The 17,326-nt window shown below is 41.4% G+C and overlaps 1 protein-coding gene across 1 annotated transcript in view; it reads right to left on the reverse strand.

Annotated features, from left to right (window-relative positions):
- Positions 1 to 4,433: 4,433 nt before the first annotated feature.
- GCLC (glutamate-cysteine ligase catalytic subunit) overlaps positions 4,434 to 17,326 on the reverse strand; it is a 48,268-nt gene continuing 35,375 nt past the window's right edge. Inside the window, exons 9-16 of the mRNA XM_044252954.1 lie at positions 16,969 to 17,107; positions 16,441 to 16,553; positions 15,869 to 15,961; positions 15,473 to 15,577; positions 7,800 to 7,881; positions 7,611 to 7,714; positions 7,414 to 7,534; positions 4,434 to 6,034 (exon numbers count right to left, since the gene is read on the reverse strand). Of these exons, the coding sequence (XP_044108889.1) occupies positions 5,823 to 6,034; positions 7,414 to 7,534; positions 7,611 to 7,714; positions 7,800 to 7,881; positions 15,473 to 15,577; positions 15,869 to 15,961; positions 16,441 to 16,553; positions 16,969 to 17,107 (969 nt within the window). The 3' untranslated portion in view covers positions 4,434 to 5,822. The remainder of the gene's footprint in view (positions 6,035 to 7,413; positions 7,535 to 7,610; positions 7,715 to 7,799; positions 7,882 to 15,472; positions 15,578 to 15,868; positions 15,962 to 16,440; positions 16,554 to 16,968; positions 17,108 to 17,326) is intronic.

Consider the following 17,326-nt stretch of genomic DNA (forward strand, 5'->3'; position numbering starts at 1 on the left):
TTAAAGAATTCCCTTTAATATTTCTTGTAAGGCTTGTTTCATAGTGATGAAACTTTTAAAACGTTTACTTTTTAGTTTATTTTTTGGGGGGTGGCCTGGGAAACTCTCTACCCTCTCCTTCAATTCTGAAGTGTAACCTTGTCAGGTGGAGTATTCTTGGTTGTAGATTCTTTTCCTTTAGCACTTTAAATATATTGTACTACTCCTTCCTGTACTCCAAAGTTTCTGCTAAAAATTCAGTTGGTAGCTCTACGGCACTCCCTTATACATATAACCAGTTGCTTTTCTCTTGTTGCTTTTTAAATTTTCTCTTTATCCTTAATCACTGACATTTTAATTATTACATACTGGAGAGTGGACCTGTTGGGTTCACCTTGTTTGGAACTCTCTATGCCTCCTCAGCCTGGATGCCTATTTTCTTCCCCAGATTAAGGAATTCCCAAGCTCTTATTTCTTTAAATAAAGTTTCTGTCCCTTCCTCTCTCCTCTTTCTTGGGCCCCTGTAATGTGGATGATGTTTATGTTTGATGTTCAAGAGATCTTTTTTTTTTTTTTTTTTTTTTTTTTTTTAGATTTTATTTATCAAGAGATCTCTTGACCTGTTTTCATTTTAAAAAATTTTTCTTTTTGGTGTTCATTATGGGTGCTTTCTCTTACTCTCATCTTCCAGTTTGTTGATCTATTCTTCTGCATGCTTTGTACTGACTCCTTGTAGTATATTTTTATTTCAGTTATGGTACTCTTTCTTCAGTTCTGATTTTTTTTTAAGATTTTATTTATTTATTGACAGAGATCACAAGTAGGCAGAGAGGCAGGCAGAGAGAGGGGTGGGAAAGCAGGCTCCCCGCTGAGCAGAGAGCCCATTGTGGGGCTCGATCCCAGGACCCTGAGATCATGACCTGCACCAAAGGCAGAGGCTTTAACCCACTGAGCTACTCAGGTGCCCCCAAGTTCTGATTCTTTTTAAAAATACTTTCTATCTCTTGTTGACATTCTGAACTCATCCACTCTTCTCTTCAGTCTAGCGAGCATATTTATGATTACTTTGAACTTATCAACTAGATTGGTAATGTTTTATTTACTTCTTTTTCTGAGACTTTTGTTCTTTATTTGGAGCATATTCCTGTCTCATTTTGCTTGACTTCTTGTGTTTCTGTGAATTAGGTGGAATAGTTACTTCTAAACTTGAAGGAAGGGTCTTGTGCCTGGTTGTCTCCTATGTAGTTGTGTGTGCTTGGTGACTTTGGCTGCTGGAGGTGTGGATAGTGGGAATGGTGGCTGGCATATGAGTAGGGGGTCCCAGGACATTCTATGTTTGTGGTATGGCCAGAGCTGGTGTGGGCACATGCTGGGCAGTTTCAGGGCTCTGTGTACACAGTGTCCCCAATAGCATAGCTGAAGTGGGTGCAAGCTGGGGTATCTCCAGGAGTTCCTCTCAGGAGGCATCTTGGCGAGTGGCTGGAGCCCAGGCAGGGTATAGGCTGGAGAGATCCCAGAGCACTCCACACAGCAGGTGCCCTGGCAGGGTGGCTGGAGGCAAAGTGAGTGCAGGTTAGGTGCGCTGGCAAGTTATGGGGAGCTGAGGTGGTACGGACCTGGAATGTTTTAGGATGCCTTGTGCCCACGTCACCTTGGTGAGATGGCTAGCACTGTGTTCTCTGGTAGTGTCCTGATGTGTGCCACCCTAGGGGCCACTTTGGTGGAAGGGCTGGATCTAGTATGGGCTAGGGGCTGGGGCTCTGAGGTGGTGGACTGGCGAGGATGCCTGTCCTGCTCCCATCCATACTACTGAGGTGGAAGGGGAATGTAAACCATGGTGCTCACCAGCCCCTCCAACCGAGAGAGAGAGTTCCAGCAGCACCTCCCACCCTGCCCCCACCCACCACCCAGCATTTGGCAGTTTCTAGGTCTGCAGCCTTCCTATTTGCAGTTTCTCTTATAAACTGCAGCTTTTCTGTGCCCCCAGAACATCCAGGGCTGCTGGGGGCTAGGGTTCCGGGGCTCACTGAGGCAGCAGGCCAGCTCGGGCACCTGGAACCCTGCTCCTATCCACACTATCAAGGTGGGTATGTGCTATTCACCAGCCTCACTCATCCAGAGAGAGAGAGAGAATTCCAGCAGCTCCCCTGCCATTTGGCAGGATTCTATGGCTGATTCGTTTATATTCTAGTTCCCTTTTCAGACCATGACTTCTTTTCTTCCCTAGGGAAGACGGCCCGGTCCCTCAGTACCATCCGTTCCCACCGCAGTTTGCAACAGCAGGGGTGGGGTTCCTTTATTACTCTGTCTCCGTCACTCTTGTTGTTCTCCATGGGGCCTCCCTAGCTTGTGGTGCCGCTGCTCAGTGAGCCCCCAGGTCTCTAGGGAGGTATTGCTCTATGAAGAAGTGTTGATTTGGTGTGCTCCTGGAGGAGGTGAGTGCAGAGTCTTCCATCACCATGCTGTCTTTGACAAGAAACTGTCTCGTCTTAAATTCAAGTTACTTGTTGTATCTAGCACAAAATAGTAGTCTAGTTTCCCACTTTTGTATGTGGCTGTCCATTATTCCCAGTACCATTTACTGAAGAGACTGTCCTTTCCCCAGTGTGTATTCTTGGCTCTTTGGTCATAAAGTAACCATATATGAGGGTATTCCTGGGCTAGTCTGTTCCATTAATCTGTTTTTATGCCAATACCATACCGTTTGGATAACCACAGCTTTGTCATATAACTTGTAATCAGAACAGAGCTGGATACATCATTGCCCTTTCGTAATCCATCTTCCACACTCAGTTTTATAATGTTTCGTATCATAGAACATTAAGAGTGGATGGAGCTTTAGGCATTATTCAGCTAGTTTCAGCTTCCACTTACAACAAAAACATGAATAGTCCAAAGGGTGTATTTCTCCCAGCCAAGGTTGCCTACCCAGGTCTCTGCCTTTCCAACTCAGACCTCATCAGCTCCCCTTTTAATTCACACTTTTCCAAATATCTCTTGGCCTGTAGGTTCAGAAATGTTTACAAGGAGGGTTAAACATTTATATAAAATCATAATGGAAGAGAGCAGCTGGCAGTACTCAAACAGCTTATACTCAAGGAAGTCTTAAAATAAATGAAAAGCTTACCACAGCAGCACCTATAAAAAACCTTGCAATTAAGCAGGCTATTTATAGCTTTGAAAGGGCCCCTTACCTAAGCCCACACCACATCCTGGATTTCTACACATTTCGTGGCTCGCGCTTGCATAGGTGGGGATTTAGAAAGAAGTGGTCAAGGCAAGGCTTTCTCCATTTTGAACAGAAAGGCTCACACAGCCTCAGGGATGAGCCAGACAGCAGGGGCAGAGGCATTCTGGGACCAGAAGCTGACCTCTTCCTCATCCAGGAGACCTGACAGGTAGTAAATTAACCTTTGGGTTAAGTGGCAGTCGGTTTTATTTTAAGTGAGTGTCTGAGAGTCTGGATTCAGCTGCAACTGTTTCCACCAGGGAGAAGACCCTTTTTGCTCTTCTCAGTGCTTACAGTTCTGTTCCAAAAACCCTGAATTCTCTGTTGTGCTCAAGTGGTAAAGCTCAGGAAAGGCAATGGTCTGGTTTTCAGGCAGAGGAGGACCTGGCTACAAGACATTAGAACTGAAGTGTCAATGAGACATAAACTGCCTTGTCTGTAACAGGTACAGAGTGTGATCTAAGTCCTCATTACTCAAAGTGGCCCGCAGAGCAGCAGCCTTGGCATCTCCTGGGAGCTTCCTAGAAGTGGAGAATGCAGACCCCAAGGCCAGGCCCCCTGAACCAGAATGTGTTCTTCACTAAGATCCTAGCAGATCTCGAAGCAGATTAGTTTGACAAGTCCTGCTCTAAGATCTTTCAGATAAAGAAGTCTGAGCTGAGAAAAGTGGACTGACCCTTACCTTACGTTACAAGGGGCTGGGCAGGGAGGAGAAGGATGTTGATCCAAAGACATGGGTTGGCAAGAGCTCTTGGCCGGGCTTGCTGATTCTCTCGAGCTTAGAGTGCACACAGCACGGCCCCTGCACCCACCGACTCAGCACAGCAGCAGTCTAGAGTCCAAGAAACATTCCCTGCCAGGGTTCCTTTCATCCATCCAAGCAGGTTTCTCCCCTCCCCAGTGAGGTGGACAGCCCCTAAGGAAGATGAGCCGCCTGTTTGGAGACCAGGCTTCTTTCTAAAAATATCTGAGGATTGCAATGAAGAAATAATGTTATTGGGGGTGCCCGGGTGGCTTAGTGGGTTAGACATCTGCTTGGCTCATGATCCCAGGGTCCTGGGATTGAGTCCTGTGTCGGCTCCCTGCTCAGCGGGGAGCCTGCTTCTCCCTTTCCCACTTCCCCCTCCTTGTGCTCTCAAAAAAAAATATCAAGGAGGATCTGGGCTAACTACAACAATCCCCATCACCCTCCATTTAGCTGTGGAACTCACACATCCAAGAGCTGTCAGAATGCTAATTCCATTCTTTTATTTCCTCATACCACAAACATTTTAGTTCATCTGCCTTTTTACAACTTGATTTACACAAGCAAACTGCAAATGAAAAACAGGCATTCTTTAATCTTCCAAAATACATGTATGAAACATCGCACAAAGCCTAGTATTTATACACAAACAGGCTTAGCTGAAGCAGCTTTATCGCAGTTTGTTAAAATTAGCATTACAGTTTAAATATTTATGCCTGTAAAAGTTTGCATAATCTACTATACATAGTTATTTCAGAAGCAGTTAGGACCTAACTAATTGGGGAAAAAAAACCCTTTAACAGAAAGCACTAACAATTATGTAAACTTAATTTACAATTAAACATGTAGGGTCCTGATTCACAGAACTTAGTGCACATCATGATTCATTATTCATGGTTTTCACAGAGAAGGTAAGCATTATATGGACTACTCCCCAGGTAAAATCTAGAATGGTCTTTAGGAGAATGTCAGTATGTTTACAGGAAACTAGAGAAAATAACAAAACAAAGACTTAAGCAACTGCATTTGATTTGAAAAGTATATATATAGCAGCGATCAGAACGAACAGGGGCCACAGCAGAAGGGCTGGTGCTATTTCTGACATTACTCTTGGTTTGTACAAATCACCCCACTAATCACTACAGGTGAACTCAAAGTAATAGTCTTTCTTCCTACAGCCTTCTCTTTAAACTTAATGCCTAAATCAGCAAATTTAAACAAAGAAATACCTTTAATAACAGCTTACAGTTGAATGCATTTTATTTAGAGGGGAACACTTGAGGCAGGATGACCAAGCTGTTAGCTATTCCAATTACAAAAGAAAGAGAGACAAGATGCCAGAAACCCAAGGTTACCCTTGAAGCATTTCAATGGATTCAATAGTGATTTTAGAGTACACAACACTGGGGAGGACTCGAAGAAAATTAACATGACCAACTTCTTTAAAGTAAAGGGATACATTTCAGTGAATCAGGTCCCAGGTAAAGTCTTAGAAAAACCCCAGAATTTACAGTAAACATCTTGAGCTCTGGAATGCAGGTAGAGTACAGTGAGTACATTACATCTACAAAAGTGCTTGGACAGTAGGTCTTCCAGAGTAAGAACTGAAAAATGTACAAGCCAGTTCACAATAACTTTACAATGTTATTAAAATACATTGTTAATCATAAAAATACTTTACTATGTACATGTACACTGTATAAACTCTAGATTTATCTACCAAAGGAAAGCCTCTAAATCCATCTCTGGCCGACTGGCCCCAGACAGTGCCATTCTAGAATTTGGTCTTCATCCCACACAAAGGGGCTGAGGAGTACTGCCGTTAGTTCTTCAGTAAAATAGTAATGTTTTTCTCCCTCTGCAGAAGGTCTAGGTGGAAGAGTCAGTTTTACTTCCACTATATTTTACTTTCCTAAATGCTGGTCCAAGTAACTCTGGGCATTCACATAATTCATTTGCAATCTGGTTACACTTTAAAATAAGGCTGTAGTTCATTTCGTCAGTTATGACACTGTCTTGCTTGTAGTCAGGATGGTTTGCAATAAACTCTCTCATCCACCTGGCAACTGTCATTAGTTCTCCTGGGGTCGGGGGAGAATGAAGACAACATAAGTTAACAGAAGTTTGTTTTGTTTTAAAGTAAGGTGACATTTAGTGACCAGCACAAATACAATCCTGAAGAAAAATCAGTAGGGTCTCCTGGTATACCCACATGGCAGAGGCTGGGGAAAATGTTTTCCAGGGTGTTGGAAGAATTCCTCCTGGGGAAGAAGTCTAGGTTGCAGGCAGGCAACTAGAGCTTCACATCCAAGGTTCGATGTTACCCACACAGGGACGCTGCTGGCTCAGATATGGGGAGCCACTGTATGCAAGGACTACAGCTAACACTGAAGTGTTACATGGAAGTTGGCCAGAGAGTAGGCCCCATAAGGAGAAGTTTTTCTTTCTCTTCTGTCTATATAACAAGAGGATCTTAACTGAGCTGACTCTGGTCATCACTTCACAATATATGTAAATCCAAAAAACCCACCACGCTGTAGGCCTTACACTTGTACGGTGATGTGGGTCAGTTATCCTTCAACAAAACGGGGAAGAAATTCAACACTGGGAGCTAACGTGCGTACTAGAGCCTGAGTCCTCCCATTTGGCTGAAGAACTGCACCTGAGTCCAGAACTATAGGGTCTAAAGTTCCCAGAACCATCTTCCATCAAAGAGGTGGAAAAAACAAGGAATAGTAAGTAGAGTGAAGGAAAGGAGGAACTGGCAGACACACCGTTTGGAGGTGTTCTTTTGTGACTCCAGAAGGTTCAAGAAAACCTCAAGGGAAACAATGATGCCATTACTCTTAGAGCTGACCTCTCCCTTGTGCCAGGCCTTGGCTAGGCACCATCATGTGATCTCAAAACAAACCAAAAAAGAGGGGTTCTGGGGTGCTTACTGGATGGAAGCAGGCTGAAGAACCAGAAGTCCTAGCCGTTGCTCCTGGAACCTAGAGCTTCTTAGCCCTAAAGAAAGAGCCTGTGATAATGTACCACAAACACAGCTGCCCCTAAATGACTAACAGGTAATGTAGTTCATTGTCTAAGATGCAATTTATTTGATAGAGAGATCACAAGTAGGCAGAGAGGCAGCTCCCTGCGGGGCTCGATCCCAGGACCTAAAGATCATGGCCCGAGCTGAAGGCAGAGGTTTCAACCCATTGAGCCACCCAGGTGCCCCTAAGATGCTATTTAAAGATGCATCACTGCTTTATGAACCAGTAAGAGAAAAAGAACCACTAATCAGTCAATGATTATAAGGTATATCGTACTGCAGAGACATCAAATGTGATAAAGAATGCACTGATAAAACAGTGTACTCAAGTAGACTACTACTCAAGAAACTAAAATTGTAAGACTATAAGGTTCTGCCTATGTTAAGATTTAGTAAAACAAGAAAGAGAAGCAAAGGATGCCATACCAGATGCTCTCTTCTTAATTAGCTTTAGGTAGTTCAGAATACTGCATCTGGTGTCCACATCCACTTCCATGTTTTCAAGGTAAGAGTTCAGAATCGGGATCAGCCCGGGAAACACACCTTCCTGTGAGAAGCAGGACGCATCATTAGTGCTCCGGCCACGGGCACAGGCGGCGAGGTGAGCAGAGCAGGGCCCCTACCTTCCCATTGATGATGGTGTCTATGCTCATCAGGGCGTACTCCTCAAGCGCCTGCTCTGTGCTGTTCTGGGCCTTGCCGTAGCCGTCCACCACGGTGTTGCCACCTGCCGGAGGACAGGACACAGGTGCTTGAGCAGCCTGCTGGAGCCTCAAGTAAGTGACCCCTAGGAATCTAAGAGAATGTAATACCTTTGCAAATATCTTTCCTGAAATAAAACATTCCCTGCAAGACAGCGTCTCGTTTCTGTGCAACTTTCATGTTTTCGTCAACCTAAGGGAGAAAAATAATCATGGCTATGTCAGAACATTCTCGATCCACCATAGAAGTTGGGGTACCTCCCTTGCTTCTGCAATTAAGACTCCCCCCATAAGAATTCTACTTTCCCCTTCAACGCTTTCTGTTGGAAGAACAGACTTTTGACTTATGTGGGGCCCGTGTCCTCCAACCACAGGTCACCATGTGCTTTTTAATAACAGGGGAATTCTAAGTTTACTATAAAAAAAAAACAACAAAAACTTTTATTCGTACAGACTGCCTGCACGCCAAAGCACCTTTGTGACTGAGCCTACTAAGAAATCCGTGGAGGGCAAGGGGTCGGTTCTCCCCACACAGCACAGGGACTCATCCAAGATGCCAGGGTGACCAAAAGCAGAGAACCCAGAGAGAACTTCTGCTTCAGGGCTGTGCCCTCCCTGCCACCGGGGATTGGCTGCCTCACTGTGGTGAGCAGAGAAGAGTCGACAGGTTGTCAGATACGAAATGAGCTTAGCTTTCCAAGAACAGAGGGTCCATCAGGTAGTTCTAGCACATCAACTAGACATGAGCCCAAAAAACTTGTTTAAAAAATATATACCCAGGAGCACCTGGGTGGCTCAGTTGGTTAAGCATCCGACTCTGGATCATGGCTCAGCTCTCGATCTCAAGGTTGTGAGGAGTTCAAGCCCCACACTGGGCTCTGTGGTGGCCAGGGAGCCTACTTAAAAAAAGGAAAAAATACATACTCCGCAGTAAGACTGCTGGATCATGTGGTATGCCCAGGCCACACATCAGACCAGTTAAATCAGAGCCTGTGATGGTGGGTCCCAGCTATCTGTATCTTTACTTTATATCGAAGCTTGAAGCTTCGCTGACACACAATGTTATGTTAGCTTCCCATGTACAAAACAGTGATTCAACAACTGTATCCATTATGCTGTGCTTGCAACAAGTGTAGCCCCCATCTGTCACCATACAATGCTACTGCAGTACCACTGACTATATTCCCTTTATGCTTTCTCTTTCCTCCCTAGGACTTAGTCATTGATACCTGGAAGCCTATACAATCTGTTGCCTTTCCCTGTTTTGCTCACTTCCCCATCCCCCCATTCCCCGCAACCATCAGTTTGTTCTCTGTATTTAAGCGTCTGATTCTGTTTTTATTTTGCTTTTTATAGATTCTACATAGAAGGAATCACAAGGAATTTGTCTTTCTCAGACTTAGAATAATACTCTTTAGGTCCATCCATACTGTCACAAATCATAAGATCTCATTCTTTTTTATGGCTGAGTACTATTCCATTATATATAGAACCACATCTTTTTTCCTCATGTATTGATGGGACTATTGGATTGCTTCCTATATCTTGGCTATTGTAAATAATGCTGCAATAAATATAACAGAGGTGTAGATCTTTTTGAATTAATGTTTTCATTTTCTCTGGGGAATTATCCAGTGGTAGAATTACTAAATTACCAGTCTCATTTTTTTGCATGTAGCTGTCCAGTTTTCCCAGCACCATTTATTGAAAAGACTTTTCCCCATTGTATATTCTTGCCTCCTTTGTCCCAAGCTGACCACATTAAGAGTAGGTTTATTTCTGGGCTATTCTGTTCCATATAGACCTGTGTGCCTATTTCTGGGTCAGTACCTTACTGTTTTAATTACAATAGCTTTGTACTAGATCTTGAAATCTGGGATTGTAATACCTCCAGCTTTGTTCTTTCTCAAGATTGCTTTGGCTACTTGGGGGAGGTGGTGGTTGTTGTTCCCAACAAATGTGAGGATTGTTCTAGTTATATGAAAAATACTATTGGCATTTTGATAGGCATTGTGCTGAATCTGCAGGTTGCTTTGAGTAGTGGGGACATTTTAACAGTATTCTTCCAATCCATAAGCATGGTATATCTTTCTATTTGTTAGTGTCATTTTCAATTTCTTCCATCCATGTTTTATAGTTTTCAGAGTAGAGGTTTTTACTGCTTGGTTAAGTTTATTCCTAGGTATTTTATTCTTTTTGGCTTAATTGTATATAAAATTGTTTTCTTTCTGCTTTACTATATATATGTAAATGCAACAGAGTACTGTCAATTTTATATCCTGCAGCTTTACTGAATTCATTTATTCCTTCAAATAGTTTTGGTGGTTTTTTTTGGTGTAGTTTTTAGAATTTTCTATATCATATGTCATCTGCAAATAATGAGTTTTATTTATTCCTCACCAATTTGGATGCTTTTTCTTTTTCTTGTCTGATTGCTGCGACTAAGATGACTTTCAGGACCATGTTGAACAAACCTGGTAAGAGTGAATATCCTTGTATTGTTCCTGATCTTAGAGGAAAAGCTGTTTTTCACCATTGAGTATGATGTTAGCTGTGGGTTTTTCATATATCGCCTTTATTAAGTTGAAGTATGCTCCCTCTAAACCCACTGCGGTGGGAGTAATCCTGAACGGATGTTGAATTTTGCCAATGCTTTTTTTTTTTTGGTGCATCCGCTCAAATGATTTTTATCCTTCACTCTGTTAATCTGGTGTAGCACACTGACTGAGACTTACAAATACTGAACCATCCTGACATCCCCAGAATAAATCTCACTTGATCATGGGGAATGATCCTTTTAACATGTTGCTGAATATGATTTGCTAATATCTTGTTAAGGATTTTGCATCCATGTTCATGAAAGATACTCACTTATACAGTCTTCATCTGGTTTTGGTAATAGGTAATGCTGGCCTCAGAATGGATTTGAAAGCTCCTTTTCCTCTTTTTTTTTTTTGCAAAGGTGTAAGGGAAATCGATATTAACTCTTCTTTAAATGTTTGGTAGAATTCACCTGTAAATCCATCTGGTCTGGACTTTTGAGTTTTTGAATTATCAATTCCTCTTCATTACTAGTTCAGATTTTCTATTTCTTCTGGATTCAGTTTTGGAAGATTCTATTTCTAGGAATTTATCCATTTCTTGTTTGTCCAATTTGTTGGCACATAACTTTAGTAGTCTCATAATCCTTTTTCTGTGGTGTCAACTGTTAAACTTCCCTATCATTTCTGATTTTACCTGTGTCCATTTTTACTTGAGGAATCTAAAGATATTTCAGTTTCATTGATCTTTCTGAAATTTTTTAGTGTCTATTTCACTTATTTCTGATCTAAGCTGAATTACCTTCCTCCTACTTACTTTGGGGTTTGTTCTCCTTTCTCTAATCCCTTTAGGCATAAGGCTCATTGGAATTTTTATTTCTTGTCATAGGTTTTTATCACTGCAAATTTCCCTCTCTAAACTATTTTTTTACTCTCCCAATTTGGAGCATTGTGTGTTTATTTTCATTTGTTTCCATGTATAAAAAACTCCTCTTGATTATAATTTCTATAATTTTCCAGTGACTTTTTACGACCCTTAAAGTAGACCTTTTATACTTTTTAGTCTTTTATTTCCCATAATGAAATCTTAGGAGAATCTTAATCTCTGTAAGATTAAGGGTCATGTTGAACTAGGATGGATGGTGCCAAGTCCTTGATTACTAGGCCTGTCTCCCATACTTAAATTCTATTGTTATGTTTTGTTTTTTTAAAGACACATGACTTCCTGAATAATCTAGACACTTCTAGGAACATATCCAAATAACAGCCTAAAATTCCATCATGGTTATGGACAGGTTTTCATTTCTTTTTTTTTTTTTTTTAATTTTTTAATTTTTTTAAAAATTTATTTATTTTCAGAAAAACAGTATTCATTATTTTTTCACCACACCCAGTGCTCCATGCAATCCTTGCCCTCTATAATACCCATCACCTGGTACCCCAACCTCCCACCCCCCCACCACTTCCAACCCCTCAGATTGTTTTTCAGAGTCCATAGTCTCTCGTGGTTCACCTCCCCTTCCAATTTACCCCAACTCCCTTCTCCTAATACCCCTTGTCCTCCATGCTATTTGTTATGCTCCACAAATAAGTGAAACCATATGATAATGGACTCTCTCTGCTTGACTTATTTCACTCAGCATAATCTCTTCCAGTCCCGTCCATGTTGCTACAAAAGTTGGGTATTCGTCCTTTCTGATGGAGGCATAATACTCCATAGTGTATATGGACCACATCTTCCTTATCCATTCGTCTGTTGAAGGGCATCTGGGTTCTTTCCATAGTTTGGCGACCGTGGCCATTGCTGCTATAAACATTGGGGTACAGATGGCCCTTCTTTTCACGACATCTATATCTTTGAGGTAAATACCTAGGAGTGCAATTGCAGGGTCATAGGGAAGCTCTATTTTTAATTTCTTGAGGAATCTCCACACTGTTCTCCAAAAAGGCTGCACCAACTTGCATTCCCACCAACAGTGTAAGAGGGTTCCCCTTTCTCCACATCCTCTCCAACACATGTTGTTTCCTGTTTTGTTAATTTTGGCCATTCTAACTGGAGTAAGGTGATATCTCAATGTGGTTTTCATTTCTAATATTTTTTTCTTACTCTTAACAAGTTTATAAAGATCATTGTTTTAACTTTTGCTTTTAGAAGTTTCTCTTTAGAAATATACTTTACTACTGCATTTTAGATGCTCAGTTTGACTGCTAGCTAAGGTTTACTTTAAATCTCTGAAGTACTTAAAGCTACGGTTTTCCCTTTAGAGACTAGCTTTACCAGCATACCAGTTTTGAGTTCACTTAAAACCTATGAAGAAAGCAATTTTAAACTTCCAACTTAAGTTAAATTTCTCTTTAACATCTTTTTGTTGAATTTTAGTGAGACTGCATCTTGAATGGTGTTTACTCTTGTGAGGAAGATTTTCCTTAATTTTTGTAAAATCTTCCTCAGGGCACATGGAAAAACATGTGCTGTGGTAGGAGACTTGTGATAAGAACCATATAACCCAGCTAATAAACTATGCCTTTTAATCCCCCAACAGCCTTTCTCCTCCTTTGGTTATATGGCCTGTTAGCTACTGAGTACAGGCAAGGCACTCTTAAGTGACTTACCTCCATGAATCCCACATGTTCTTACAATAGCTCAATTATCCCCAACTCTACACATGCAAACCAAGGCACTGGGATGCTAAAAACCTTGTTCAGGTTAAAAAGCCTGTGAGGGTTTTTCTGAAAATAAATAAATTGGGGGAAAAAAAAAAAAAAGCCTGTGAGGAATGCAGGTGATTTATGAATTACTGCTCACCATGCAGCCCCGTCAGAGCAACCACACTAGAGTGCCTTTAATTTGCTCCTGCTTCTGAGAAAGGTCTGCTACGCTTTAAGGTACAAAACAAAAATCACAGGTCTACTATCCTGGAAGAATACAGAAAACTGCTTTCTCTGTTTAATATTTTATTTTCACACCTCTGTTATTTTTCTGCTATCTCTTCAAAAGGTCATCATCCAGTTGTTTTTCCATAGTTGTCCTTGTTTTAGGGAAGCAAACTTCTACACCATTATGTTTCTCTTCTGGATCATCTGTTTTAGCTTTTTAACAGGACAGTTTAGTCTGTTCAAATTTGTTTTCATCTTATTTTCACCATTTTACGTTCTCTGGGCTATATCATCATACCACTCCCTTGCCCTACCCCGACCTTTTATGGCACTGGAAAGGCTCTCTTTGTTCTTTTACCACTCCTTTAACCTAAGGCAAAATCTCTTATTTCTATACTATACCATAAATCTCCTTCAACTATCCCCCTAGTAGGTAAGAGTTCTGACATAATCTATTACGTTTTGATAGGATCACCTGGAATTTCAAGTTTGGGAAGAAATTCTGTTTTCTTTACCCCTCAGGATTCTGTAGACTTTTCTCCAGCTCATAGTATTTAATGTTGGAGAGGAGAATTCATTTTTTTTCCTCTTGGAGCTATCTGAATTTTCTCTCCCATTCGGATGGTTGATTTTTCTCTTTAGGATTCAGAAATTCCTAGATCTGGGTTCTTTCAGTATTTCTGTCTCATCCTTGATGGACTCTCACTCTGGGAAAATTCTATTTCTCAGATTACTAGATCTCATTTTTTATATAGACCATTCTCTTTTGATTACAAACATCAAATTTTCCAGAGGAATTCTCTGGTTCAGTTTTTCCATGATTTCCCATTTCCTTCTCATCCTGCTGAGATAAATCTCAATTTGGTCTCTAAATTATTAACTTGGATCTTTAATAATATCAGCTTTACTGGTCAAAATAGTTTTAAAAGTGTAGCTTTGGGGCACCTGGGTAGTTCAGTGGGTTAAAGCCTCTGCCTTCAGCTCAGGTCATGATCCCAGGGTCCTGGGATAGAGCCCCGCATCGGGCTCTCTGCTTGGTGGGGAGCCTGCTTCTCCCCCCACCCTTCCCCTGCCTCTCTGCCTACTTGTGATCTCTGTCAAATAAATAAGTAAAATCTTAAAAAAAAAAAAGGGTAGCTTTTCCTAAGAAGTCTTCTCCAAATGCTCTCTTGTTCATAGTGCTTGTTTATTTTGTGACCTTTCCATAGAATATTTTCCAAGGACACTAATTAGAAAATTCTTTAGGAGTTCTTTCCAGTCACTTGAATTAACTATATTTCACCGAGGGGAATACATTCTGTGAGCCCAGGTAGGCCCTTCCCTTAAGGCTATTAAAAGTTATCCACTTTCTGCTGGCTTTCAGACATCTATTCAAATCTGTTAACAAAGGCGTAGATGGGGAACTTCCCGGGACTCTTCCTTACAGGGCCTGATCCCACTGGGTAAATGGTCCACAGAATCCTATGGGTTATTATTTTTTTTTTCCCTATGGGTTACTTTTGGCCAGGGTGTTAAGAGCAGGCAGAGACAGGCTGACAGCCAGACTTCCCTCAGGGTGTGCGGGTAGGACAGGTACAGGCTGGAGATCCCCCTCAGGGAGATAGCAGGGAGTGAGGAAGGGTGGATGCTGAGCTAGGCATTTCTTTTCTTCCTTCTGTGCTTGCTCTGTTGTGGCTGCTTTACTTCTCCCTTCTTTGACACTAAATCCTCAGCAGACCCCTCACTCAGCCCAACAACCTTTTCCAGCCACTTGCCATGCCCGGAGACCCACTGGGCCCGGAACCGAAGGTCTCCAGGTTAGTTAGTTGCTGCCTCACAGTCTGCAATTATTCCAGGGCTCCTCTGGGAAACTGCTTCCAGAGAGTTCCTTTTCTGGTTGTTACTGGGCTGGAGCGGATGAATTATTAGTTGTTTTTCTGAAAGTCCAATCTACCTTCTCCAGAAACATCTCCAGTTCGGCTCCACTGAGGTGACCCTTCCACATCCCCCGCAGTTACATTCGCTCCTCTCCTCTTTTCTTTTAATATGGTCACCAAAACGGCACTTGGGGGAGGATGTGGATTCCCTCCAGCCATCAACCTGAATTGAAAGCCTCTATAAATATAGTAGTTATTCAAAAGCAACCCTAAAACTCTTTCAAGCTACTGTTAGCACTTTGTTTTCCAGGAATCTCTACTAATGCAGTACTAAAATCTACAGCATAAGCTTTGGCTTAAGAGGAAAAAGAATAGGGTGGAGAAGAAGCATTTTATTCTAAATGGTGAAAATTCTCCATCAGGTCAGATCTAAAATAAATATTACACATAAATAAGCAACAGATAATCTACAGATACCCAAACCCATTGCTATACTGAAACACATTCTTACCTTTGATAGTGGAATGAGAAAATCCAGTTTGTATGAAAGGATCACTCTGGTAAGCAGCACCACAAACACCACATATGCAGAGTTCTCAAAGTCTGTTAACTGAACCTGGACAAGCAAGAGCCCAGAGAAGTTACAGACCAACCACACAAAAAAGCTCTTCCCCGACAGGACCCTTCTCAGATCATGTCATTCCCAAGCCAACTCCTACTTCACCAAGAAGGCCTGGGAAGTCCTCTCTCCACAGTCTAGACTCAGAAATCAATCCTTAGCTTTTGGACCTGCTTTTATCATGCACACATATGATTTGTATCTGAAGAGCCTCTGAGAAGAGCATTAAAAAGGTAAGGGGCAGAGGATGGGCGTCACTGAATCACTTCTTGCTGACACACATCTTACCTCCATGGGTCGGAATTCTACTCTCCATCCAATATCTGAGTTTGGAGGAGGGGGCTTAAATCTCATTGTCTGCCAATTTGTAGACTGAATATTCTATAATAAAAAAACAGAAAACCAATTTTCTACACGTCCAGGAAAATATTAAGATGGTATGATGTTTAATAAGGAAAGATTATGCACTATTGATACCAGATACTCTTTAATTAAAAATACAAAAAGGTACAATTTATGATTTCCTTGGTGTGTGACTTGCTAGGAAAAATGTTTAACAAAAGCTGGGTATTATGTTGGTAGCAGAGAAATCTCTGATCCTACTTTTTTTATTGCAGCATATGTGAATTTTTCACCTTTCTGCAAGCAAGAGAAAATAGTGAAAAAATGCAGAATCAGAGATACAACTAGTCAGAATCATAAAATAAGGGTACTTTAAATCACTCTAAAATTTCTTAATTCTTTACTGCACTAGACAATGAAAGGCATCAGAGATTTCTCCTACTACTAACCACTCGCAGGTACAGAAAATGGCCTCCATCTTGGCTAGTGAAGTGAAATGCATTTAAAAGAGGAGATACCTCAAAATGGTCAGATTCATTGGCATCATCCAAGTGTATTTTCTCTTCGAACAGAGTCAGTGGGTCTCTAATGAAGAGATGAGCGACATGCTGGGCCAGGAGATGATCAATGCCTGTCAAGAGAGGTCACACCAGACTCCCATCAAAGCCTCAGGCTCCACTGTGTCTATATCCAGTAAGAAGACAGAACAGTTTGAAGACAGGGCATCTAGAAGCTTAAGAAATGGCTGGTTTGTTCAGTATCCACATGTCACCCAGGGTTTTATCCTACAGCCCCTGAGGAAGTGTCACAGGTTTATCTGCTGGTGGGGCACTGGTATGGACTTAGATACAGACTTCCCAAGTAAGTCAAGAAGATCTCACAAGTATTTGGAACTTGAAACTTCAGGAACAAGCAGTCTCATAAGAAAAGTTACGAGACTTCACAATAAAAATAGAAACCAGACCAGAAATCAGCAAAAAGCTCTCAATAGCTTTGAAGAACTAAAGGTGTACAATCCAATCCAGAGAAAAGGAGGGGCTGCTCACCTTCCTGCAGCAGCTGCTCATAGATTTCTTTGTCTATTGTCAAGTCGATGTCATTGTATTTCTCCCCGCACTCAGATAAGTAGCTGTCTATCGAATCATATCGGGACTTACTGATCCTATAATTATTGTTCTTCAGTGGCTAAAATTGAAAAAAATATGAATGAATACCATATAAAACACTCTGGAAATAAATTAATGCCCCAAATAGTTCTACTTAAATGCTTTTATGTTTTATATGTAATAATTATATATAACTATCCAACCTTAAGATCCTGCAAAGAAGTTAATCCTGAGAAATTATTAGGGAAAATTATGAAATGTGGAAGTAACTGAAGTAGCTGTTCTCAGATAGGATTTA

Source organism: Neovison vison, chromosome 1, assembly GCF_020171115.1.
Source record: "Neovison vison isolate M4711 chromosome 1, ASM_NN_V1, whole genome shotgun sequence".
Taxonomy (NCBI): Eukaryota; Metazoa; Chordata; class Mammalia; order Carnivora; family Mustelidae; genus Neogale; species Neogale vison.